Genomic DNA, 27,376 nt, shown 5'->3' on the forward strand with positions numbered 1-27,376 from the left:
TTTACTTTATTTTGGAAAACCGACGCTTATTTTTTTACTTGAAACTTTAATTTTTTTTATTATAAAAAACCTTTTTTTTCACTTTATTTTACTTTTTATATTTGTCCCACTGTGGTACTTCACCTTTTCAGGGTTTTATCCTGATGACCTATCCAGAGGACAGATCATCAGTATTAAAGTCTCAGAAAACCCTTTTAAGGGTCCATTCACACGTCCGTTGTTTCATTCCTGATCTGTTCCGTTTTTTGCTGAACAGATCTGGACCAGTTCTGTACTCATTCATTTTCAATGGGTCCTGAAAAAAAATCAGACATTGAGCTGTCCGTTTTTTTTCAGGACCCATTGAAAATGAATGGGTCCAGATCTGGTCCAGATCTGTTCAGCAAAAAACGGAACAGATCAGGAAAGAAACAACGGACGTGTGAATAAGGCCTAATGGTGAGAGGCCTATTCTCTGCTCTGCACTGATGAGATGCAGATGTATAGTCCAGACAGGCTCTCAATGTAACGCAATGTCCCAGAATGACAACTTATCCACTGTATAGAGTGTGAAAAGTGTCTGATCAGTGGTGGTCTGACTGCTGGGACCCCCACTGTAAAAAAAAGCTTACAAACGTAGTAGAATTTTCTGCAGATTTGAGGGCATGATGTTTTATACAGATTTGATAAGAAGGCGTGCAGCTTCTTGTGTCAGATTCTGCACAAATCCAACAGTAAAGCCTAAGGGTCCAGTCACACATCCGTGTGTTTTGCGGATCCACGGATCTGAAAAACACGGACAGCGGAAATGTGCGTACCGGCACTTAGGCTGGGTTCACACTTGAGCGCATTTTATATGCGCGTTTAACGCGCGTTTTTGTCGCACGTTTTTATGCGCGTTTTTTACAATAGTAAACGCGCGTTTGACGCGCGTTTGTGTGATTGACTGCAGTGTCCTATGGCCTATGGCGTCAAAACACTCCAAAGAAGCTCAAGAACTTGTTTGAGCGTAGGGCGTTTTTCAGCGCGTTCAAACGCACTGTAAAACGCTCAAGTGAGAACCAGGGCCATAGGGAAGCATTGGTTTTCATGTGTTGAGCGTTTTACAGCGCGTTTGAACGCGCTGTAAAACGCTCAAGTGTGAACCCAGCCTAAGAGAATATGCCTCTTCTTGTCCGCTATACACGACCTGCGGCCCCATAGAAATGTATGGGTCCGCAAAATGCGGAATGGAATTGCGGATGTGTGAATGGAGCCTTATTCACACGTCAGTGATTGTGAGCCAAAACTAGGACTGGAGGCTACACAGACATAAGATATAAGTGAAAGATCTGCAACTGTTCTTTTAGAGCCGCACCTGGTTTTGGCTCACAATCGCTGATGGAAATCACTGACCAAACACTGACGTACTAATAAGAGCCCATTCACACCACTGTAAGCCGTCTGCCAATCTGCCCCCGCACCACAAGATAGGACATATCCTATATTTTGCCGTATACTGCCAATTGACTTGAATGGGTCTGCAATGCAATCCACACGGCTGGTACTCGTGCACTATGGTCCGCGATGGGAGCAGCACAGGCAGCTTACGTTCGTGTGAATGAGCCCTGAGGCATTAAATACACTGCTCAAAAAAATAAAGGGAACACTTAAACAACACAATGTAACTCCAAGTCAATCACACTTCTGTGAAATCAAACTGTCCACTTAGGAAGCAACACTGAGTGACAATCAATTTCACATGCTGTTGTGCAAATGGGATAGACAACAGGTGGAAATTATAGGCAATTAGCAAGACACCCCCAATAAAGGAGTGGTTCTGCAGGTGGTGACCACAGATGACTTCTCAGTTCCTATGCTTCCTGGCTGATGTTTTGGTCACTTTTGAATGCTGGCGGTGCTTTCACTCTAGTGGTAGCATGAGACGGAGTCTACAACCCACACAAGTGGCTCAGGTAGTGCAGCTTATCCAGGATGGCACATCAATACGAGCTGTGGCAAGAAGGTTTGCTGTGTCTGTCAGCGTAGTGTCCAGAGCATGGAGGCGCTACCAGGAGACAGGCCAGTACATCAGGAGACGTGGAGGAGGCCGTAGGAGGGCAACAAACCAGCAGCAGGACCGCTACCTCCGCCTTTGTGCAAGGAGGAACAGGAGGAGCACTGCCAGAGCCCTGCAAAATGACCTCCAGCAGGCCACAAATGTGCATGTGTCTGCTCAAACGGTCAGAAACAGACTCCATGAGGGTGATATGAGGGCCCGACGTCCACAGGTGGGGGTTGTGCTTACAGCCCAACACCGTGCAGGACGTTTGGCATTTGCCAGAGAACACCAAGATTGGCAAATTCACCACGGGCGCCCTGTGCTCTTCACAGATGAAAGCAGGTTCACACTGAGCACATGTGACAGACGTGACAGAGTCTGGAGACGCCGTGGAGAACGTTCTGCTGCCTGCAACATCCTCCGCATGACCGGTTTGGCATTGGGTCAGTAATGGTGTGGGGTGGCATTTCTTTGGAGGGCCGCACAGCCCTCCATGTGCTCGCCAGAGGTAGCCTGACTGCCATTAGGTACCGAGATGAGATCCTCAGACCCCTTGTGAGACCATATGCTGGTGCGGTTGGCCCTGGGTTCCTCCTAATGCAAGACAATGCTAGACCTCATGTGGCTGGAGTGTGTCAGCAGTTCCTGCAAGACGAAGGCATTGATGCTATGGACTGGCCCGCCCGTTCCCCAGACCTGAATCCAATTGAGCACATCTGGGACATCATGTCTCGCTCTATCCACCAACGTCACATTGCACCACAGATTGTCCAGGAGTTGGCAGATGCTTTAGTCCAGGTCTGGGAGGAGATCCCTCAGAAGACCGTCCGCCACCTCATCAGGAGCATGCACAAGCGTTGTAGGGAGGTCATACAGGCACGTGGAGGCCACACACACTACTGAGCCTCATTTTGACTTGTTTTAAGGACATTACATCAAAGTTGGATCAGCCTGTAGTGTGTTTTTCCACTTTAATTTTGAGTGTGACTCCAAATCCAGACCTCCATGGGTTGAAAAATTAGATTTCCATTTTTTTTATTTTTGTGTGATTTTGTTGTCAGCACATTCAACTATGTAAAGTGTTATTTTTGTGTTCCCTTTATTTTTTTGAGCAGTGTAGATTGCAGCATGTTTCATAGTGGAGGTTTTCTGGCATTGACAGTATCTCTGTGCATATGGCACTACTGTGGGCATGAGGCCTGATACCTGGGGCACACCAGCAGAAGCATGTATGACCACTGGTACAAACAAGGGCCATGGCTGGAGCAGGACACTGCGTGATTACTGCAACTACAACCTTCCATGGCAGCAGCTCAAGCCTTCTTTTGGGGTGACTGAATATGGTTTACACGGAGAGCAGCAGCCCAGTGACTCTGCTTCAGCAACTGGAGGCAGGGTCACTGACAGCGCATCAATTCCATCAGACCCGCACAAACCCGCAAACTATGGCAAGACTGAGCACACGCATCACCCCACCAGCCCACACCAACCCGACTGAGCCTAGTAAGTCACCTACAACCAATCACCAGTCGCCGCTCAAACGGTGTCGAGTACACCAAAGCCCTATGACACACCTTCCCTGATTGGATGGTTATTCGTGACAAGCTGATTGGACGCTGTCTCAGGGCGCGTTGATTGGCTGTAAGTGACAGACTGGGTGGAGGTTTGAGGCAGGGAAGTGCACCGCGGAGGGTCCCCACTTCCGGTGCTTCCCGCCGTAGTCGCTGCGCTACGTTACGTTACTTCGTGGCGACGTTCCTGTCAGGTACGAGTGTGTGATGGCGAGCAGTGTGTATCTAACTAGTGAGTGGCACCCTGCTGTGCCCACCTTCCAGTGTGCCAGTGAACCTCTTCACTTGTGGTCTGTATGGACATAAACTAGAAGCTGGTACCCTGTGCTAAGAGGTCGCATGATGTGTGACAAAAGTGTATGTGTGTGTATGAATATATTACACAGATTTCCCGGAATCCAAGGGTACATAGTTTGAAAAAGTGAAGTTTGAACGGTTTTTGCCAAGTTTTGATCCCTGGGTCTGCTTGCTGTGACCCCCAGGATCAGACTCCTAGCAGAGTGCTGGCCTCTTCATGTGAACAGGCTCATAGAAAGTCTAGAGCAGGGGTAGGCAACCTCCGGCACTCCAGGTGTTGTGAAACTACAACTCCCAGCATGCATACTTACTCTGTTCTTCTCCGAACCCCCATAGAAATGAATGGAGCATGCTGGGAATTGTAGTTTCACAGCAGCTGGAGTGCTGAAGGTTGCTGACCGCTGGTCTAGAGCATGAGAAGGGGCCTCTGCTATGTCTCTGGAGGCAGCTTAGTTCTGGATGAAGACCCTACTATACGGTGCAGTGTAATGCAGTCCTGGGCACACTGGTGTAAGAAGCAGCCTGACCCCATGCACATGGCCACGTCCATATATAGTTATATAGGTTAAACCCTACTATACGGTGCAGTGTAATGCAGTCCTGGGCACACTGGTGTAAGAAGCAGCCTGACCTCATGCACATGGCCACGTCCATATATAGGTTAAACCCTACTATACGGTGCAGTATAATGCAGTCCTGGGCACACTGGTGTAAGAAGCAGCCTGACCTCATGCACATGGCCACGTCCATATATAGATATATAGGTTAAACCCTACTATACGGTGCAGTATAATGCAGTCCTGGGCACACTGGTGTAAGAAGCAGCCTGACCTCATGCACATGGCCACGTCCATATATAGATATATAGGTTAAACCCTACTATACGGTGCAGTGTAATGCAGTCCTGGGCACACTGGTGTAAGAAGCAGCCTGACCTCATGCACATGGCCACGTCCATATATAGGTTAAACCCTACTATACGGTGCAGTATAATGCAGTCCTGGGCACACTGGTGTAAGAAGCAGCCTGACCTCATGCACATGGCCACGTCCATATATAGATATATAGGTTAAACCCTACTATACGGTGCAGTATAATGCAGTCCTGGGCACACTGGTGTAAGAAGCAGCCTGACCCCATGCACATGGCCACGTCCATATATAGATATATAGGTTAAACCCTACTATACGGTGCAGTATAATGCAGTCCTGGGCACACTGGTGTAAGAAGCAGCCTGACCCCATGCACATGGCCACGTCCATATATAGGTTAAACCCTACTATACGGTGCAGTATAATGCAGTCCTGGGCACATTGGTGTAAGGAGCAGCCTGACCCCATGCACATGGCCACGTCCATATATAGTTCTATAGGTTAAACCCTACTATACGGTGCAGTATAATGCAGTCCTGGGCACACTGGTGTAAGAAGCAGCCTGACCCCATGCACATGGCCACGTCCATATATAGGTTAAACCCTACTATACGGTGCAGTATAATGCAGTCCTGGGCACATTGGTGTAAGGAGCAGCCTGACCCCATGCACATGGCCACGTCCATATATAGTTCTATAGGTTAAACCCTACTATACGGTTCAGTATAATGCAGTCCTGGGCACACTGGTGTAAGAAGCAGCCTGACCCCATGCACATGGCCACGTCCATATATAGATATATAGGTTAAACCCTACTATACGGTGCAGTATAATGCAGTCCTGGGCACACTGGTGTAAGAAGCAGCCTGACCCCATGCACATGGCCACGTCCATATATAGGTTAAACCCTACTATACGGTGCAGTATAATGCAGTCCTGGGCACATTGGTGTAAGGAGCAGCCTGACCCCATGCACATGGCCACGTCCATATATAGTTCTATAGGTTAAACCCTACTATACGGTGCAGTATAATGCAGTCCTGGGCACACTGGTGTAAGAAGCAGCCTGACCCCATGCACATGGCCACGTCCATATATAGGTTAAACCCTACTATACGGTGCAGTATAATGCAGTCCTGGGCACACTGGTGTAAGAAGCAGCCTGACCCCATGCACATGGCCACGTCCATATATAGTTCTATAGGTTAAACCCTACTATACGGTGCAGTATAATGCAGTCCTGGGCACATTGGTGTAAGAAGCAGCCTGACCCCATGCACATGGCCACGTCCATATATAGTTCTATAGGTTAAACCCTACTATACGGTGCAGTATAATGCAGTCCTGGGCACACTGGTGTAAGAAGCAGCCTGACCTCATGCACATGGCCAGGTCCGTATATAGGTTCCCCAGATACCTGCCGGATGTAATTGCAGAACACGCACGCGCAGTGATGCCTGACTCTATAATTATACAGTACACTTCCTCTTTTGTCGTACATGATTGCTGCTATTTTTGTACTGCTATCATGCCCCGGTCAATAGAGACGGGATGTTGTCACCAGCACGGATGGTGTGTGACGAGGTGATCTGTCATTGCTGGACCGGTTCTTACTTCATTCAGTGTAGTCATAGAACGATTGCTATGGGAGTCGGCGCGTTTCTGTCCACACCGGAAGCTCCTCAGCAGTTTGACTCTTATTGATGTTTCCACTGCAGTGTGATGGGACAATTGTACACCTGTTTTCATTGCAGCAAAGAGGAGCCAGATGTCCCCGTGAAGGAGGAAGTGGAAGGTCCTCCTGAGAGCTCGCAGCAGCTCGAACCTGAGATTCTCAACTGCGCCGTGGAGGTGTCCTTTTACACAAGAAGGCAGACTTTACTTCCTGAAAATAGCAATGAGCTAGAAGATGGGTGAGCGCTCTATCATGTTTTCTATCAGGTTATTCCATGTATAAAAACTTACACGAGACGCACTGCCGCATGTGGACGGGCTGTCCAGCCTCCGCACTACATACTTGCTTTGGACAGTCACCTGCTTCTCATATTTGCTCAAGTTTTGAAAGCTTTTTCCCAGCCGTCATTGCAGAAGGCATCTCATACATACAGTTTTCTTATCATTTAGATTTCTGCTTTGTGTGAGACGTGCAGGGTCTGGACCCCCTTTGGTCATATGATGAAGCAGTGAAGCCCCGCTTTGGTATTGCAGCTCATTCACTTGAATTTGGCTAAGCTACTGCACTGCGCGCCACTGCGTCTGCTAGAACTGCAAAGCGCGTGGCCCGTTTTGTTCTCGTGATCATAGTGGATCTCAGCAGATGGACGCCCTGCAGTCAGGTCTGCAGATGAGTTACTGTTTTAGTTATAGCTTTACGACTAATCGCAGTTTTTTCATACACTTTCAGAGAAAGTCTTCTCGATTTTCTGGATGGTGGAGAAATCGGCAATAAGAAGATTCAAGCAATAATGGAGCTGGAACGTGTCAATTTTGTCGGTGTGGATCCCAACCCAAAAAGATCGTCTGGAGAGTGGAGCAATCCAAATGATGGTAAAGCAGATGTTGGAAACCTGCCAGAATGCAGTAAGAGGTCCAGGTTGTTCCAGGATCCCCAGCCGGAAATGACTCATGGGTATACCAAGATATTAAGTCCTGTCAAATGGCTTTTCCCAGCATAATGCGTTTTTAATTATTTTAGGCTATAGGAGACAGAGAACATCTGAGCTTGCTATCCTATGTATATGTCAAAGAGGGCTGCAGTAAACGATTTTTTCAGTAATCGAGTATTCTATCGATTATTTTTTATGATTAATCGAGTAATCTAATAAGAAAAAATTAATTAATAGACTGTTTTCCTTTATAAAAACTCATGAGACTCCCCTGCCATCAGTCCCCAACACCCTTCGTTCCCCCTGTGTGATCAGCCAAAGGGCATCATTTCGCCCAGTGGCATCAGCCCCTCCATGCCATCCATTGCCATGTCCCCCACCGCCATCGGCCCCTCCATGCCATCCATTGCCATGTCCCTCTTCAGTGCCATGTCCCCAGCGCCAGTGAAATAAAATACTTTACCTTTCCTGTAGGGGTGCCGCCCCACAGCTCCTTCCTCTTCTTCTTCGCGCGCTGCACTGGATTCTGACGCCGCACAGCGTCGGGTCATAGTGCACGTAATCGCGCACTATGACCTGGCGATGTGTCAGGATCCAGTGCAGCGCAGGACGGGCCGGCGGGTGACCACTGAGCAGTGAGTAATAGCAAGCGCTTCACCCCCGCTCCGTGGTCACATGACACAAATGAATCCTCGATGCAAAAAATTTGCATCAAGGATTTTTTTGTCTAATTACTCGATTCAATCGAGTAATGGTTTCAGCCCTAATGCCAAAGACTATAATGAGAAACCCCTGTGAAGAGTACATCTACTTTTATAGAGATTTCCCGCACATTCATTGCAAATTGTCTTAGTACTTAGTTTGTACGTACTGACAAGGTGGTAGTTTGGAATCTAACCCAGCCACCTTTCACAGCTTGTATGCAGCCGCCAGTTGGATGGGGTGAGGGGTACCCTGGTTCTACAGATGGGACCCACATTGATCAAACATTTTTGGTATCTAAATATACCATAAATGTCTAAGATCACATTAACTCTGTAAAGGGGTTATACAGGAATTTTTTATATTGATGGCCTGTCCTCAGGATGGGTCATCAGTATCAGATTGGCGAGGGTTCAACTCCTGGGACTACCAACAGTCAGCTGTTTAAATAGGCCACTGTGCTCCGTGAGTGCCTGAGCCTTTTTCCAGGCCGGTCACCATACATCACATAGCCCAGGTGCAGCTCATCTCTCATTGAAGTGAATGGCACTGAGCTGTAGTACCAAGCAAGGCCGCTATACAATGTAGGACACTGTGCTTGGTAAGCTGCTAATAGATCAGTGTTCACTGGAGCACCAGTGAGTGCAGTGGCATCTTTAAACAGCTTATTAGGTGGGTGCCAGGAATCAGACTCTGTACCAGCATGTTTTAGAGCAGGAGGAGCAGGGCAGATTGATATAGTGTATTTGACACCCTGATGCTGCTAGTGATTATCTGGAGGGAAGCTTCCCCCCCCCCCCCAATTGCTAGCAGAGGACACTGCTGCCTCTATTACATGCAGTGATGTCCTCTGCACTATGGGGAGGAGCAATCTCTATGCCATCACTTACCCGCATACAGGACAGCGGTGTGCTGATGGCAGATTGCTATTATTCCCTATTCACCCTAATAGAGCTCTATTAGGGTGTATAGGATCTTACACTCTCCCTGCTGCCCTGTGCCTAGTACACACAGAAGCAGGGAGCTCACCATGGCAGCCAGGGCTTCAGTAGCATTCTGGCTGCCATGGTAACCGATCGGAGCCCCGCGATTACACTGCTGGGGCTCCGATCAGAGCTGCCATCATTGAAATTACTTAGGTTGGGGGGCGACCCTGTGGCCACTGCCACCAATGACTTTAATGGTGGTGGGGGGGGGGGCACTGTGCCACCAATGATATTTAACCTTTAATTACAGATACAGGAGGCGGGTACAGCTGGCACCCGCCTCTTGTATCTGTAATTAAAGGTTAATTATCATTGGTGGCACAGTAGCCAGGCACCTGCTATGCTGGCTGCTTGACTCTGGGGAGGACACTCAGGAGGAGGAGGATGCTGCCGTTCGCCGAGCACACTAGCTGAGACGGCGCAGCGGTAAATCATCCCCTGTCCCTCCTCCTGCTTTAATATTAGGCAGACATTCATGGGTAGTAGTGGTGCGGGCAGCTTCAGAGCCCGCTCATTTTATTGGGCTCTTCGGCGGCCGCGTCATAGGAGGGAGGGATTCCTTCCTTCCTTCTCCACTGACTCTGGCCACTGAACATGGCGGCATGCGCCAAGCGCCATGTTTTTTCATAAGCGAGCAGTGCTGGACGCATTATCGGCATATCGGCAAGGTTAGATGCCGATACCGAAAACTTTGAAAATCATGAATATCGGCTGATAATATCGGTAAATTCGATAATCGGTCGATCCCTATCGTACATTTCTATTAGAAAAATAGCTCTAAAGTGGCCCATTTTGAGCCTTAGCAACGCTCCTCTGTCTTCTGTTTACATAACAGTCAGTGTTGGGGTCCATTCACATGTCCGTATGAATGGTCCAGATCCGTTCCGCAATTATGCGGAACCGGTGCGGACCCATTCATTTTCAGTGTGCTGTCTGCATTTCCAGTCTGCTGCTTTGCAAAAAATTGAGCGTGTCCTATTCTTGTCTGCAGCTGCGGACAGGAATAGGAATCCTCTATATAGTGCCGGCCATGTGCGGTGTCAGTGTTTTGCGGACTGCAAAACACTACGGACGTCTTAACTCCTTAAGGACAAGTGCCGTACATGTACGGCGCTGTGATCGGGTGGGTGCAGAAGCTACGCCCACCCGATCCGCGGCAGGGATCTGGCAGTCACTGATAGCAGACCCCTGCTGCATGCATTAACACTTGACGTGCCACGGTCAGCGCTGACTGCGGCATGTGTGGAGGGAAGGATAGAGCAACCATTAACCCTGCGCTGCTGTGACAGGGACCCGATGACAGGGAAGGTAGCCCGATGCCTTCCGGAGGAGCCTGTGAGATACACAAAAAAAAAAAAAAAATGCTTTATTATGTAAAATTGAAACAAATCAACCCAAAAAAGTAGTCATATTTGGTATTGTCGCGTCCATAACAACCTGTTCTATAAAAATACCACGTGATCTAACCTGTCAGATAAACGTTGTAAATAACCAAAAAATAAAAACTGCGCCAAAACAGCTATTTTTTTGTTACCTTGCCTCACAAAAAGTGTAATATAGAGCAGTGTTTCCCAACCAGTGTGCCTCCAGCTGTTGCAAAACTACAACTCCCAGCATGCCCGGACAGCCTTTGGCTGTGCGGGCATGCTGGGAGTTGTAGTTTTGCAACAGCTGGAGGCACACTGGTTGGGAAACACTGATATAGAGCAACCAAAAATCATATCCTAAAATAGTACCAACAAAATTGCTGCCTTATCCCATAATTTCCAAAATGGGTTAACTTTTTTGGAGTTTCTACTCTAGAGGTGCATCAGGGGGGCTTTAAATGGGACATGGTGTCAAAAAACCAGTCCAGCAAAATATGCCTTCCAAAAACCGTATGGCGTTTCTTTCCTTCTGCGCCCTGCCGTGTGCCCATACAGCAGTTTACGACCACATATGGGGTGTTTCTGTAAACTACAGAATCAGGGCCATAAATATTGAGTTTTGTTTGGCTGTTAACCCTTGCTTTGTTAATGGAAAAATTTGACTAAAATGTTAAATCTGCCAAAAAACTGAAATTCTGAAATTTCCTCTCTATTTTCCACTAATTTTTGTCTAACACCTAAAGGGTTAACAAAGTTTGTAAAATCAAAGTGACTTCAGACCTGAACTGGTCCTTAAAGAGTAGGTTTTGGAAATTTTCTGAAACATTTCAAGATTTGCTTCTTAACTTCTAAGCCCCCCAAAAAATAATATGGCATTAACAAAATGATCCAAACATGAAGTAGACATATGGGGAATGTAAAGTAATTACTATCTATTATAAAAGTAGAGAAATTAAAATTAGGTAATTTTTCATAAATAAAAATGACATTTTTTGACTCTATTTTACCACTGTCATGAAGTACAGTATGTGACGAAAAAACAGTCTCAGAATGGCCTGGATAAGTAATAGCGTTTTAAAGTTATCGCCACATAAAGTGTGTTTGATTTTGAAAAAATGTCCTGGTCCTAAAGGTGAAATATGGCAGGGTCCTGAAGGGGTTAATGGATCCTAAAGCAGGTCTCCAGATGACAGAGGAGCGTTGCTAAGGCTCGACATGGGCCACTTTAGAGCTATTTTTGTAATAGAAATGTACGATTTCAGTAATGAAAGTCTATTACAAAAAAGGTCAGTATCACTGCCCCGATACATTACAAAAATAAAAAAAAGACCGTTACACTTTAAAACTAGATCCTGGTTTGACTAAGCAGACCTTAAGTTTATGTTTAAAGCTGATTGGACCTATTGGAAAGATGTATTTCCATCCATCTTTATTTTCTTCCTAGGGGTGAAAGCGTAAGTGATGGTCTTTCAGTTACTGAGCGAAGGCAACCAGACGATGTCCCAGACCCCGTAGATGTTTGTGAGGACTCCAAAGCAATGGGAGACTGTGTAAAAAACAGACCTGAAAAGCCACCAACTGATGCAGCACAGGAAGACAAACTTGACACTGTAGAGATATTACATGAAGATGTCACTGATGGGATCTGTAGTTCCCAGAGTAGTCGGAGATCAAAATCCAAGAAGAAGACTGCGGGTCAAATATATACAGTGCAGAAGGAGTTGTCTCTGGACGTGTGAGTATTAGACTGGTCCAGTTGGTTTGCAGGATTATTTTTGCAGTGGTTCATCTTTCAATATTGTAAACAGGCTACTGATTTCCCAGCTACGAGCCCTGGTTTGTGTCCCTGGCTATTATACAGGTGGTCAGCATGAGTATGTTTTATGCCATCGGATCATGTGTGCAGCTCACTTTTCCACTGCATAGTACCACACCATGGACTCTAGAGTAACTGGGTGTATAATCCAAACAAAACTAGTGCCGTCATTATAGCGCACACATGCCAATAGTATAAGGCCGTGTTCACACTGGCATCATAGAGCCTCTGATGAACAGAATAATATACTGTTCTGCACTATTCTGGAAAAAAGAAACTTGATGGATCCATTCCTAGTGGTTTTTGTTATGAGCATTTACTAAAATGGAAACTACTGTACCAGTGTGAACAGAGCATAAACATAATATTTTAGGGTTAAAAGTGATACCTAAACATTTTTTTTCCAAGATTTCCATATGATAGGTCGTCAGTATCTGATCAGTGGAGGTCCCCGCTGATCAGCTGTTTGAGAAGGCACCAGTGCTTCTGTGAGCGCCTCTACCTTCTCGTAGCTCACCAAGCACAGTGCCGTACATTGTATAATGGCTGTGCTTGGTATCGCGCTCAGCCAATTCACTTGAGTGGGGCTGAGCTACGCCTAGGCCACGTGACACATGAACGTGTTGTCACTGGCCTAGGAAAAGCAGAGAGAAGGCTGCCGTGCTTACAGGAGTGTCGGTGCCTTCTTAAATAGCTGATCGGCGGGGGTCCCAGGAGTCGGACATATACTGATGACCTATCCTGAAGATACTGTAGGTCATCAGTAGTAAAATGTCCCAAAACCCCTCTGATAACTGTAAGGTAACAAGCCATGTACCTATGTGTCCAAACATGAAGGGAGACGTTGGGGAGCGTTTACTGCATGGAGTCCAGGCCATTACTTTATCATCATTATTATATTAAAGGGGTTCTACAGTTCAGCTAATTGAGAAGGCAGTGGCACTCCAGCAGCGCCGCGGCCTTCTCACTGGTTACCGCAGGGCCAGTGACGTCACGACTTGTATCAACTGACCTGGGCAGGGTAAGCTCCATTCAAGTGAACAGAGCTTAGTCCCACCCAGGCCAGTGATACTAGTCGTGACGTCACCGGGCCAGCGTTAAACGGTGAGAAGGCCGCGGCGCTGCTGGAGCGCCACTGCCTTCTCAAACTGCTGATTGGTGGGGGTCCCGGGTGTCGGACCCCCGCAGATCAGATGCTGCTGATCTATCCAGAGGATAGATCATCAGTTAAAACAAACTGCAGAACTCCTTTTTAAGATTTTTTTTTTCAATCAGAAAGCTATAACTTTTAGTTTTTCCCGTGACGTAGCTAGATCAGAGGTTGTTTTTTTGCAGGACGAATTGTATTTTTCATTGGCACCACTTTGGGGTACATGTAACTTTTATTAGAGTCACTGTAATTTCACACAATTTCATTTAATAGAGAATGGTGCCAATCTCTGTGTATAGCAGCCGGAGACCCAATGAATGCTCCCAGGCCTGCTCTGAGGTGCAGTGCCTGTCAGTTTAGCACTGACAGTATAATACACTGTACTGCATAAGCAGTACAGTGCATTTTATAAAAGCAATCAGAAGATCGCCTGTCAGAGTCCCCTTGTGGGAATAATAAATGGTAAAAGTTAAAGGGGTTGTCTCACCTGGAACATTGGTGGCATTTCACATACCACCAATGTCAGAGAGGTGCTGGTCCCAAAGGTGGTTCTAGCTCTAGAACAGAGCACCCAAAGTTCAGGAGAGCACATGCACAGCCGCAATGCATTCATTTCTATGGGAGCGCTGAAACAGCCGAATGTCTCCTCTTAGCTGCTTTTGGAAATCCCATAGAAATTAATGGAAAACAACTGCTCCATTTACTTCTATAAACTGCCGAGCCAGCCTTTGGCTATTTTCGGTGCTCCCATGCGTGGTGCTCTTTTTCCTTGGTAGCTTAGTCCTACCCATATGCCGCCAATGTTCCAGGTGTGGAAAATGTTTCAGGTTTCTGTTGGAAAAATGTTTCTCAATGGAAATAATAAAATCTCCTCCAGTTATTTGGCATCGCCACGTCCTACCCGTACTATTCAGTTATCGCATGATGTATCCCACATGGTGAATGCCGTAAAGAATAAATGGCAGAATTGCTGTTTTATTTTTTAAACGTTCAGATTTTTATTAAGTTTTCCAGTACAAACACGGAAAAGCAATCACATAAGAAGGTATTCTGTTTTTCTCGTGCTTTTTTCCATTGGGGGACACAGACCATGGGTATAGCTTGAGGTATTAGTAGGAGGGACACTATGCAAATGAAAGAGCTCCTCCTCCTCGGGCTATACCCCCCCGACTCCACCAGGAGGAACTCAGTCTTTGCTTAGTGTCTGGTGAAGGAGGTTGACACTCTCTGATTCTACTCCTTTTTGTTATTTTTATTCTAGATGGGGACACAGGTCGGCATGGCGCCTTCCTGGTCCCCCGTGGAGTGCCCGCCGCCGTCTTTGGGACGTTGCCTGGCTGCCTCCATTTCCCCCCAAGAAGATAAGTGGAACCGGGCTCGACCTGTTAGCTCCGGCATCCCACCAGCTCCTGGGTCACCTGCTGCTGCCCTCCTCCCAGAGCACTGCACTCCTGGAGTCAGACGTCTGAAGAGGTGAGCCCTGCTGGTCCTGAACGGAGGGAGAAGACTGCAGGAGCAGATAAGTATAACTGCGTGGCTGTTACTGCAATCGCTCTGCTTCCCCTCCCTGTCTTATGTCTATGGGCCGCCTGGGTGAACTGAGGATGTTCTCTGTCCGGGGGTTCTGGGGCATGGAGGCACTATACTGGCTTATCTCCCTGCTGAGACTCTCTGCTCCCCCTTTATGAGGCATGACTTTTCCCTGGCGGCGCCAGCTAACCTTGGACAGAATAAGGATTTTGGGCTGCAACTGCAGGCAGGCGTGCGTTCCTTGTTAACCCCCGCTTAGCTGTGTTCGGCACTGGGGGACATGTTTTCAGGAAGCACAGGGAGTGGAGCGCGCGATTTTTTCGCGCTTCTATGATGCGGCCGGGGGCGGAGCCTGATGCGCCCGGGGGGCGGAGCCTAGCGCTTCGCTCCGGCATCTTCCTCCGTCTGCTACAAAGGTTCCCACGCTCCTATCCGCTCCCCTGCTTCTCTCTGAACATGGATTAAGGGTGTCAGCCTAAATGGGCTGTGTCATTTTACCATTTCTTTTTTCATGTGCAGCACCATACTGGTCCACAAGGGTATGTGTGGTATGGCATTTTAACCCTATTCAATCTGCTTCTCTCTGAACAGCTGTCTAGCTGTGTATGTGTGTGTGTATAAATGCCTTGCTTCTGATGTGAACGATCTCTAGTTCGATTCCCAGAAGACACTTTTAAGTTTTCTTTTCTCTAACTGCAACTGTAGATTCTTGCATAGTTGTTATCATGCCTAAGCCAAGTCACCTTCTCAGGCTCCAATGGGGTCCTGTTAGACCACTGGTGTTTGTGCCTCCTGCCCTGGCCCTGGACAGGATCTCCTTCCTGCCCAACCCAGCTCCTAAGGCAAGCTGGTATCTCAGTGATAAGGCTGTTGCCCCAGTCCAGGCTTTCTGAGTTCAAACCACTTTCAGCCTTTAAAAAAAAAAAAAAAAAAAGAAAAGTGGGAAAAATGCTTATTTCTGTCCCAGCAGAGCTGGCGGTACCCGCCTGGGCATCTGCCAGGTCCTGCGCGGCCGCTGATTTGGCCTGAGTCGCCAAGGCAGTCATGTCCTTTTTGGACCGTATGGCAGTTGCCAATCCAGTGGCCCCTACCACTCCGTCTCCCCGCAGTGGTTCCCACTGAGGTCGCCTGACTAATAAGAGGCAGCGTGAGCGGTAGCATCCATCTTGGATGACTCTGTTTTCCCCCCTCATCTAGAGGTGTGTTCAGACGACTCTTTCCCCCCCCCCCCCCTAAGGAGCGCAGGTCTGAAGGGGGATTGTCCGGCTCGGACGAGGTCATGGAGTGGGTCCCTCCGCCTAAGCTCCCCACGTTTGGCGGACTTAGTAGCGGCTGTCCGTGACACCTGTAATCTCCAAGGGGATTCTCCTCTACGCGGGAGTTCCCCCCTTTTTTGGTTTTCTGTCCAAGAAGCCATAGGTTGCCGCATTTTTTCCTATCCATGAGGAATTTCCGCGGTCATACCCAGAACCTGGGACAGGATCCTCCTTTTACGACTGAGCAGTGTGGAGGGCTGGTCTTCTCCCCTAGGGTGGATCCCCCAGTGTCCAGGATCACTGCCTTCCCTGTCCTTACCGGCTCCTCTCTGCAGGACGTTCTGGACAGGCGCCTAGATTCTCTCTCAAGAGCCATTTATCTCTGGCGGGCACGTTAGGTCAGTGTTCTCCCCAAGTGTGGTTGCAGCGCCACCACCTGAACCTGGCGGAACATGATGCGTCTACTGACACACCGGATTTGGTTCTCCAGGTGTCTCAGTCTTCCAAATTCCTTTGCGAGGCTTCCATGGGCATTGATTCCCTCTTTACCCGCATTGCAGCCCTCTCGGTCATTCTGCACAAAGAGGTTGGGTTAATAGTGTGGGACGCTGACGCTTCTCCAAGTGTCCCCTTACTAACCTCCCCTTTGAGGGTTCCAGGTTTTTGTTTTTTTTAGGGCTCAGCTGGACAAGTTCTTCCCTACCGCTATCTGGGGGCAAGAACTCTTACATTCCACACCTACGTCCTAACGTCCTTTTCGAACCGGGTCCTCCGGTTCCAGTACCAGTCCTTTCGCTGCCCCGCCGCTGGGGGGGCTACAGGACTCCCGCAGGAACCTCCCCCCTTCAAGCCCCAGCCGTCATGGTGTCCAAGGATGCAGTCGGCCTCCCTGCTACTTCCACAGGTTTGGAGGGCTCATGTTCAGGAACGCCTGGGCTCTAAGAATTGTAACGTCGGGTTACAAGATAGTTTACATCCAGCGTTTCGGGGGATCCGTTCCGCGCCTCGGATCTCTGGATGGCAGTTTTCTTCCCTTCTGGACCAGGGGTATTATTACCCCGGTTTCTCCAGAGGAACAGGGCACGGGTTTCTTTTCAGACCTGTTCAACGATTCCTGCGGTTGCCATGGGTGGACGACTCTATGTATTTTTTTCGCCCTCCCTTTCGGGTTAGCGACTGCCCCTAGGGTCTGTACCATGATCCTAGCGCCTTTGATGGCTCTTCCTCGCACCAAGGACATTTCTTGGCGTCCGGATCACTGTTCAAATTAAACAGCTCGGATGGTTGATCGACTTCCACGATCCTTCTCCTCCCGTCCCTGAAGCTCTCCTTCTGGGGATATTTTTGGATGCCTTGACCAAGAGATTTTTTTTCTTTCAGACAACTAGGTCTTCTGGATCCAGATGGCGGTGTCGCACCTTCTGCGCTCCCTGTGTCTCTCCTTTCGGGGGTACCTGCGGGTCCTCGGTCTTGTGGTGGCCTCTTCCGAGGCCGTACCATATGTCCAGTTTTTTTCTCACACTCTGTCGCCGCGACAGGAGATCTTTCCCTCTGGGACGAGACCTCTCGTGGTCTGTATGATTACATCTGCAGGTGGCGCGTTCAGTTTTTTTCTACAGAACCTGACGGCGGGAAGATCGTTACTCCCGTTCTTTTCCTGGACCACTGATGCCTGCCTCTGGCTGGGACGGCGTTCTCCGGTCCCACTCGATTGTGGGGGTTTGGTCGGCGACGGAATAGTTTTCCCTATCAACATCCTTGAGCTGAGAGTGAATTACTTCAGCCATCAAGGTGGGACCGCAGCCGGACAGTGATGCGGGAAGTAATAAAAAAAAATTAAATTAAATAAAAAATTCTGCTGTGGGCAGAGTCGCACGTTCCGGTGTGGCCAGCAGTATTCCTTCCGGGAATAGGCATCTGGGCTGCGGACTTTCTAAGTCGAAACAAGGTGGAGCCAGGCGAGGGTCTCTGCATCCGGGTGTCTGCGATGACGTGCGTGGCAGGTGGTGCCGTCCGGATGTGGATCTGATGTCGTCATAGGTTCAACAACAAGCTCCCAGGTCTCCGGCTCGCGCCCGAGGTCCGAAGGCGTATGGGGTGGACGCGCTGGTGTCTCCGTGGCAAGTCTTCAGCCTCCTCTATGTCTTCCTTCCGCTTCTCTTCTGTCGAGGGGTCTACGCAAGATTGCGGTGGATGGGATTCGACCGTCCTCATCACCCCAGATTGACCTAACCGCGCATGGTTCTCGGACGTGGCTCGGATGCCCCATGGCTTCTTCCCGACAGGGAGGTTCTACTGTCTCGGGGTCCTCTCTTCCTCCGGAATCTACGGTCTCTACGTTTAACGGCGTGGCTGTTGAAACCGCCATCCTGAACAAGAGGGGATTCTCGGATTCGGTGGTTAGCTTCAGAGGGTGGCACATTCGGTTCCCGTATGTTCCCCTTTTGCCTCCTTGAGATCTCAATTTGGTCCTGCGCGCTCTGCAGACGGCCCCTTTCGAACCTCTGAGAGAGGTCTCCCTGACCTTTCTCACCTGGAGAGTGGTCTTCCTTGTGGCCACATCTCCCATCAGACGGGTGTCGGAGCTGGCCGCTCTTTCCCGCCAGGAGCCCCTTTCTAGTTTTTCTCCAGGATACGGTTGTGTTCCGTCCGGTTCCCTCCTTTTTGCCCGAGGTGGTCTCTTCTTTCCACCTTTAGCAAGGATCTTGTCCTGCCCTCCTTTTGCCCTTCTCTGGCAAACTCCACGGAACGCGCTCTACACTCCCTGGCTGTCGTCCGGGCCTTGGAAGTGTATCTCACGGCTACCACTTACGTCCGCAGTTCTGATTCCTCCTTGTGGTTTCTGAGGGACCTCGTAGGGGTCTGGCGGCCTCCAAGGTCACTGTGGCGCGATGGATCCGCTCTGCTGTTGTCGCGCTCGTGTTAGGGTTCCCCCGGCACGAAATGCTGCTCACGCCACTAGGGTGGTGAAGGCTTCCTGGGCAAGGCGCAATCGTGCCTCTGCGTCTAAGCTGCGTAAGGCGGCCACCTGGTCGTCCTTACGTTCCTTTACGAAGTTTTATCAGCTGCATCCCTGATGCTGTCTTTGACCGCAGGGTTTTACAGGCTGTGGTTCCTGTTTGACCGTTGGACGTTCCTCCTGGCGGTGCTGAGATTTTTTCCCACCCCATGGACTGCTTTAGGACGTCCCATGGTCTGTGTCCCCCAATGGAAAAAGAAAAGGAGATTTTTGTGAAACTCACCTGTAAAATCTTTTTCTCGTCTCTTCCATTGGGGGACACAGCTCCCACCCATTCTGTCTGTTGCAGGAGGGGTCTTCAATTCAGTTTTTGCTTATGGTTGGACCTTATGGCTTGGTCCGATGGTTTCCATAATTTTTTCTTGCTCCTTCTCCTACTGCTTGTGCAACGCCTGAGTTCCTCCTGGTTGAGTCGGGGGGGTATAGCCCGAGGAGGAGGAGCTCTTTCATTTGCATAGTGTCCCTCCTACTAATACCTCAAGCTATACCCATGGTCTGTGTCCCCCAATGGAAAAGACGAGAAAAAGATTTTACAGGTGAGTTTCACAAAAATCTCCTTTTTGCTTTTTCGCCACCAAAGAAATGGAATAAGTGATCAAAAGTACCCACTACAAGTCGTCACACAAAACTAAACCTCTCACATATCTCTATAGAGAGAAAAGTAAAACCGTTATGTCTTGGGATGCAGCAATGCAAAACATTTTTTGTTAAAGGGGTTTTATTGTGCAAAAGTAGTAAAACTTAAAGGGGTTGTCTCACCTCATTAATGCAGTGTATATCAATTCCTTAACCTCCACTAAAGGGTTCTTCAGTATACATCCATTTTCTAATCTGGATGTAACTCATGTAATTCAGATTTTTCTACACCCAAACAGCATGCTTGTTTCTAACGCTCCTAACATTACAGTGGTGGCCGCACAAGCACACTAATCCTCTGCGCTCCGGCTGCAGTGGTGGCCAGGTTTCTCAGGAGCGAGCGTGCACTACCTCTTGCACACCCGGCCTCCTCGTATAAGCTGTCAATACAGCAGGGATCACCGTTACAGGACAGGCATACAGTACATAAAATGACATTGCAGGGTAAACTGTGTGCTGAGGACAGGAGGGGGAACTTGTACACAGCACTCAGAACAGATTGTGACAAGCAGCTTACCATTAGATGTCACCATCTGCTCTGCTGTCCCTGAAGCTGATACAGAATCTGCTACTGTGACCGCCTCAGGAGCGAGCACACTCTCTGCCAGGCTTGCCTTGCTTTGCGTCTGAAAGTTCAGCTCTGTCCCCCGTAAGCAGGGAAGAGAGACCCTGAGAGCAGCGAGGCAGCCTGCAAATAGGGAGGTGAGACAACCCCTTTAAGACAAAAACTATATCTATTTGCGGTTTCCCTCCTCCAGAAAGAGTTAAAAAAAAGTTAGTCTGTAGATTATGTGTACCCCAAAATGGTGCTATTAAAAGCTATAACGCCTATGGCTACATAGGCGGAAAAATAAAAAAGTTTAAGCTTTTGGAAAGCTTGATCATGGAGTTAATGTATCCCACATGACAATAGACTAGTACATGATTGATTTTATTTTATTTTTTTATGCAAACTTGTATGATCACTCCTATAATTAATCTTTCCATACCATTTCATTTTCTTATCAGTGATGAAGACCTTTATCGAGATGAAGAAGAAATTGAAAAAGAGAGAATCCAGAAAGAGACGGCATCAACTGAAAAGGGTCCAACAGGTATGTAGCTTTCTGTTTCCCTTCTCCTATGCTGTCATTTACATTCTGTCCCTCAGTTTGTACTGGGTATCCTCCTCTAGCCAGAGCTTGGTCTTCCCTTACACAACTGATGAGGAACTTGTAGCTGCAGTCCTGTCTGTCTACACACAGTGAGAACCTGTCACTTCATTAGAATGAAAACTGCCCTAAAATATTTTGGCGGAAGCAAAATATAGCTTTTTGCCCTTTTAGTACATTCTTGCTACTTTTGTAAAATGTGGACGAGGTAGGAGGGAGTGGGCCACAGGCAGGACCTCTGCAGCCCAACACCTTTTAACCCCTTGACGACATGAAGTCATCACTTCGCGGGCGCCATAGCCGAAGGGTTTCTGTTTCAAACAGCAGAGGCCTGGGGCTTATATCTTCGAATGGCCATAAAACTGATCAGACATTTAACCCCTCCGATGCCATAGCATCTGAGCGCTGAAAATACGGGAGTCATGTGCTTCTGCGACAACTTCCTCCAGCTGAGATCGAGGTAGCCGTTTTATTTCAGTGATAGCTCTTAGCCTGCTTGAGGCTCTGATGTGTATTCCAATACCTGCATGTGGCGGCGCTACATTTGAATATATTGAATGCCGTGTTCTGTGATGGATAAATATCCATCACAGAATGCAATTGGTAATATAATCATTGCTTCTTATAGTCGCCTAGGGTGACAAAAAAAAAAAAAGTGAAGAAATATAAAAAAAATATATAAAAGTTTAAATCGCTCCTCTTTCCCCAAAATTAATATAAACATAAAAAAACATCATGGGCATCGCGGAAACATAAAATGTCTGTTATTAATGTATAAAAATATTTATATAAAAATAGACAGTGGCTTTACCCTCCCAAAATACGATAAATAAAGTAGATAAATCAACTGTCTGACATGCCAAGTGATCTAAAACGGCTCAATCCACTAAAATATGGCAAATAGTCCCTCAAGGCACTGATATTATAAATATATATATATATATATATATATATATATATATATATATATATATATATATATATATATATATATATATATATACCTAAAGAATTATTAGGAACACCTGTTCTATTTCTCATTAATGCAATTAACTAGTCAACCAATCACATGGCAGTTGCTTCAATGCATTTAGGGGGGTGGTCCTGGTCAAGACAATCTCCTGAACTCCAAACTGAATGTCAGAATGGGAAAGAAAGGTGATTTAAGCAATTTTGAGCGTGGCATGGTTGTTGGTGCCAGACGGGCCGGTCTGAGTATTTCACAATCTGCTCAGTTACTGGGATTTTCACGCACAACCATTTCTAGGGTTTACAAAGAATGGTGTGAAAAGGGAAAAACATCCAGTATGCGGCAGTCCTGTGGGCAAAAATGCCTTGTGGATGCTAGAGGTCAGAGGAGAATGGGCCGACTGATTCAAGCTGATAGAAGTGCAACGTTGACTGAAATAACCACTCGTTACAACCGAGGTATGCAGCAAAGCATTTGTGAAGCCACAACACGCACAACCTTGAGGCGGATGGGCTACAACAGCAGAAGACCCCACCGGGTACCACTCATCTCCACTACAAATAGGAAAAAGAGGCTACAATTTGCACGAGCTCACCAAAATTGGATTGTTGAAGACTGGAAAAATGTTGCCTGGTCTGATGAGTCTCGATTTCTGTTGAGACATTCAAATGGTAGAGTCCGAATTTTGCGTAAACAGAATGAGAACATGTATCCATCCTCTGATGGCTACTTCCAGCAGGATAATGCACCATGTCACAAAGCTCGAATCATTTAAAATTGGTTTCTTGAACATGACAATGAGTTCACTGTACTAAAATGGCCCCACAGTCACCAGATCTCAACCCAATAGAGCATCTTTGGGATGTGGTGGAACGGGAGCTTCGTGCCCTGGATGTGCATCCCTCAAATCTCCATCAACTGCAAGATGCTATCCTATCAATATGGGCCAACATTTCTAAAGAATAATATCAGCACCTTGTTTTTAAAATGCATAAATGAAAAAAAAAGGACTTTGAGAAGATGAGACGCAGGTCACAGTAGTGAGCCAGCACTACATATAGGAGAAAACAGCACCACATACCTCTCAGATCCAGGGACATCTTCTGGGGGACAAGGTGACTAAAAATGGCGAATTGTGTGGTTTAGAGTTTATTTTTTTCTGTTACGGCCTTCACCGAGCGGAAATATTTTTTAATATTTTAATAACACTTTTTGGGACATGCCGATATGTAATATGTTTATTCTTTATTGTTTGTAAATTTTTTATGTAAAACTGGGAAGGGGGCCATTTAAACTTTTAGTATTTTGGTGTTTTTTTTTTAAAACTTTTTATTTAATAACCATTTCTTCCCTTAGGGACTAGAACCTGGATCTTTTCATCCCTTGTGCTATTAACCCTGATAGAGCTCTGCAGCAGGGAGCTGAACATGGCAGCCAGGGCTTCAGTAGCGTCCTGGCTGCCATGGTAATGATCTGAGCCCCAGCAGTGTAATCTGCCACTGCCACCAATGAAGGTGATGGGACCCTGTGGCCACCATATAACAATGGGGGGGGGGGACTTGTGATAATGGGGGGGGGGCGAGGCTTTGGGGGGGCGCACTGCACCACCAATGAATGTAATTAAAGAGGACCTTTCGTAGGTCCAAACAATATGAACTTAGTAGCAGGCTGCATAGAGCGGCGCCCAGGGATCTAAGTGCACTTACTATTATTCCTGGGCGCCGCTCCGTTCGCCCGCTGTGGCCCCCCGTATTTTCAACATTCAGAGCAAGGAGGAGGAGACGCCAGTGTCTCTCTCCTTCTCCCTGACAGCAGCGCTGTCCAATCACAGCACAGAGCCAGGGAGAAAAAAACCTCCCTCGCTCTGAGCTCTGATTGGACAGCGCTGCTGTCATGGAGACGGAGAGACACTGGCGTCTACTCCTCCTTGCTCTGAATGTTGAAAATACTGGGGGCCACAGCGAGCGAATGGAGCGGCGCCCAGGAATAATAGTAAGTGCACTTAGATCCCTGGGCGCCGCTCTATGCAGCCTGCTACTAAGTTCATATTCTTTGGGCCCATGAAAGGTCCTCTTTAACTCCTATATACAATTGTCTGCAGCGGTATCACAGACCCGGCACCCAGCCTCAATAACAGGGCATGCGATCTGTGGCAATTAACCCGTCAGATGTGGCACCTGAGGGGTTAATTGCCCCGTATCGCATGCCCTGTTATTGAGGCTGGGTGCCGGGTCTGTGATACCGCTGCCTATACTTATGTTTTAAATTCATTGGTGGCGCAGTGGCGACAGCTCCTACCCTCCTCCTCCCAGCTATATCCCCATTGGTGGTAGTGGCGGCCGCGTCACAGTGGAGAGGGAGGGACTCTTTCCTTCTCCACTGTGCTACTGAGGAGACCTTGGGCTGCGCAGGAGCGCGGCGGTACAGTCACAAATTGCGACAAGACTAAAAAGTCTTGTCGCCATCTGCAAATTTTAAGTCGCATTCATAAAAATATGTGTATTAGATATCCCCTGTAGATAACAATGAAAGACCATAAGACATAATTATTGTCTTTTCTACTATTATTAAATTTATACTAGAAATATACATAATCCATGCCTTGAGGGATTATTTCACTTATTTTTAGTGGATTATAAAATTATTTATCCCAATGGAAAAAAAAAATCTATTTTCTATATCTATAAAATTGAATAGAAAATAATCAAAAAGTCTTAGAGCCCAATGGTATTAATGAAAATTACATATTGGCCCGCCAAAAAATTAGCCCTCAGACAGCTCCGTAGACTTAATATAAAAAAGTTATGGGAGTCAGTAAAGGAAATGTAAAAAATAAATTTTTTCTCTTCAAAGTTTTTTTTTTTTCCCCAGTATTAAAACACAAGAGAAACTATACAAATGTGGTATCGTTGTCCTCGTATTGACCTGGAGAATGAAGTTAACAGGTCAGTTTTACCGCATAGAGAACGCCATCAAACTGGCGGAATTGCGTTAGGAACTTTTTTCCAGCTTCCCACTACATCATACGTAATAATAAATAGTACCATTAGAAAGTGCAACTTGTCCTGCAAACAACAAGCCCTCGTACGACTATGTGAAGAGAAAAATAAAAGAAAGTTATGGCTCTGGGAAGGCAAGAAATAAAAACACAAAAAAGGAATATAAATGGGTCCTCGCTAGAACACTAGTTCCCCTCCTTTCACTGTATAGTTTCTGACGATGCAGCTCCCCAACAACTGATCGGTGGATTGTGATTGTATACGGTTTCCATAATCATGTTCTTCCTTTTTTTTTTTTTCTTTTTTTTCTTTCCCTCTCTTTTGTGTTTATAGTACCATCTGCTAACCTGCCGCTGTATTGGTGCAATGTGCGACACAAAGCTATGCTTTACCCCCTATATTTAATCACCTGCTCATGCCACCTACACATCCCCTTCATACTGTGGAAACAGTGAAAACTCTCATTGTTGCCCTGATCATTTCTCATGATTAGGCTACATTCACACGAACGTAATTTGTTTCTGTTCCGTTTTTTTTTTTTTTTTTTTTTTTTTTTTTTTGCGCATTCATTTCAATGGGTCCGCATCTGTATGTCTGTTCTGTAGCCCAACGAAAAATATAGAGCATGTCCTATTCTTGTCCGTTTTGTGGACAAGTATAGGCATTGTTACAGTGGATCTGCAAAAAAAAAAAGGATGCGATACGGACACCAAAAGGGCATCATCCGTATTTTTTGCAGGTCAGTGTTTTGCGGACCGCAAAAACTCATACGGTCATGTGAATGTAGCCTTACTTTAACTCTTTCCTGATGTACTTCATGTCTGTCCCTGATGTCTCAACACTAGTTCCCCCGTCCTGTGCCATTTGCTGCACTGGTGACCCATACGATATACGATTCAATCTAAACTTCTCCCTTTCACTTATAAAGCTCTCCGCAGTCCTGCACTGCACTTGCCTGCCACCCAACCTCTGCTCTACCTTCTGCCATCCTCCATAATAGCCACGCCTATCTCCCATTGAGTGTAAGCTCTTATGATCAGGGCCCTCACTCCTATTTGAATTGCTGATTAGTTTGCTACTACGGATGAGCGAGATGTCCGTCTCTGTCAATCAAGAGGCGGGTGGGTGCTTCTACACCTGCGGGGACCGCCCCTCGCAGGTGAATAACCTTTTCTGATGAGACAAATCGATTCACTTCTCTCCTTTTGTTACTGTGTAATATTAGAATTAGTTTGTACATGTGCCCTCTGATTTGTGAAGTGCTGTGCAGTATGCAGGCACTGTTTGTTTTTTACACTATTCTATTCTGTTATACATCTACATTGTAGGGTGGCATTCCTAGAGTGGATCGGCGCATGGACTATCTGGTGACATGGTTGTGTGACATCATATGAATAAATGACAAACATGTATTTACTGGTTCTGCTGAGAACGATGCTGAATTAATAGCTATATTTTATTAGATTTTAAATATTTCTAATATTATTCCTCAGATGACCTTATATTAGGAGTGGGACTGGAAGTAGACATTATAGATTATTGCCAAAGGGAATGGAGAGGGAAAACAACAGTAGCGAAGACTATGAAAGAGGTAAGATCATTGTCATTTGTGTCACAGGCTCATTTCAGTCAAATAAATGTTATCTAATGGTTGACAGAGTAATTCTATTCATACAGTGTATCCAGTGGTTTAAAGGGGATGTCTCACTTCAGTAAGTGGGATTTATCATGTAGAGGAAGTTATTACAAGCCACTTACTAATGTATTGTTATTATCCATATTGCTTACTTTGCTGGCTGGATTCATTTTTCCATCACATTATACACTGCTCGTTTCCATGGTTACAGACCACCCTGCAATCCATCAGTGGTGGTCGTGCTTGCACACTATAGGAAAAAACATCAGCCTCTCTGGTGGCCAGGACCATGGGAGCCCACATAGGTCGGTGCTTTTTTCTAATGTGGGCTCCCATGGTTCCGGCCACCAGAGAGGCTAACGCTTTTTCCTATAGTGTGCAAGCACGACCACCACTGATGGATTGCTGGGTGGTCTGTAACCATGGAAACGAGCAGTCTATAATGTGATGGAAATGAATCCAGCCAGCAAAGGAAGCAATATGGATAATACCAATACATTAGTAAGTACCTTGTATTAACTTTCTCTACATGATAAATGCAACTTGCTGAAGTGAGACAATCCATTTAAGGGCCCTTTTACACAGCTCAATGTTCAGGCAGATTATCGCTAAAGAGCATTCATAAGTGCTGAGCGAAACTCTCATTCATCAGGTAATAGGATCGTTCATGCGGTCACCTAAATCATTGTTTGCTGGTCATGCCTACAAACAATGGTTCTGTATGAGGATGAGCGATGACCTTAGCAATTGCTCCTTCTAATACCGTGGAGGAGATCTCTGCATGTAAATACA

The 27,376-nt window shown here is 46.9% G+C and overlaps 1 protein-coding gene across 1 annotated transcript in view; it reads left to right on the forward strand.

Moving 5' to 3' along the window:
* Nucleotides 1-27,376, forward strand: part of OTULIN (OTU deubiquitinase with linear linkage specificity) — an 87,543-nt gene that overhangs the window by 12,138 nt on the left and 48,029 nt on the right. Inside the window, exons 2-6 of the mRNA XM_040432247.1 lie at nt 6,515-6,673; nt 7,165-7,389; nt 11,866-12,156; nt 20,837-20,922; nt 26,442-26,539. Of these exons, the coding sequence (XP_040288181.1) occupies nt 6,515-6,673; nt 7,165-7,389; nt 11,866-12,156; nt 20,837-20,922; nt 26,442-26,539 (859 nt within the window). The remainder of the gene's footprint in view (nt 1-6,514; nt 6,674-7,164; nt 7,390-11,865; nt 12,157-20,836; nt 20,923-26,441; nt 26,540-27,376) is intronic.

The sequence above is a fragment of the Bufo bufo genome, chromosome 5 (assembly GCF_905171765.1).
Source record: "Bufo bufo chromosome 5, aBufBuf1.1, whole genome shotgun sequence".
In the NCBI taxonomy this organism is placed as follows: Eukaryota; Metazoa; Chordata; class Amphibia; order Anura; family Bufonidae; genus Bufo; species Bufo bufo.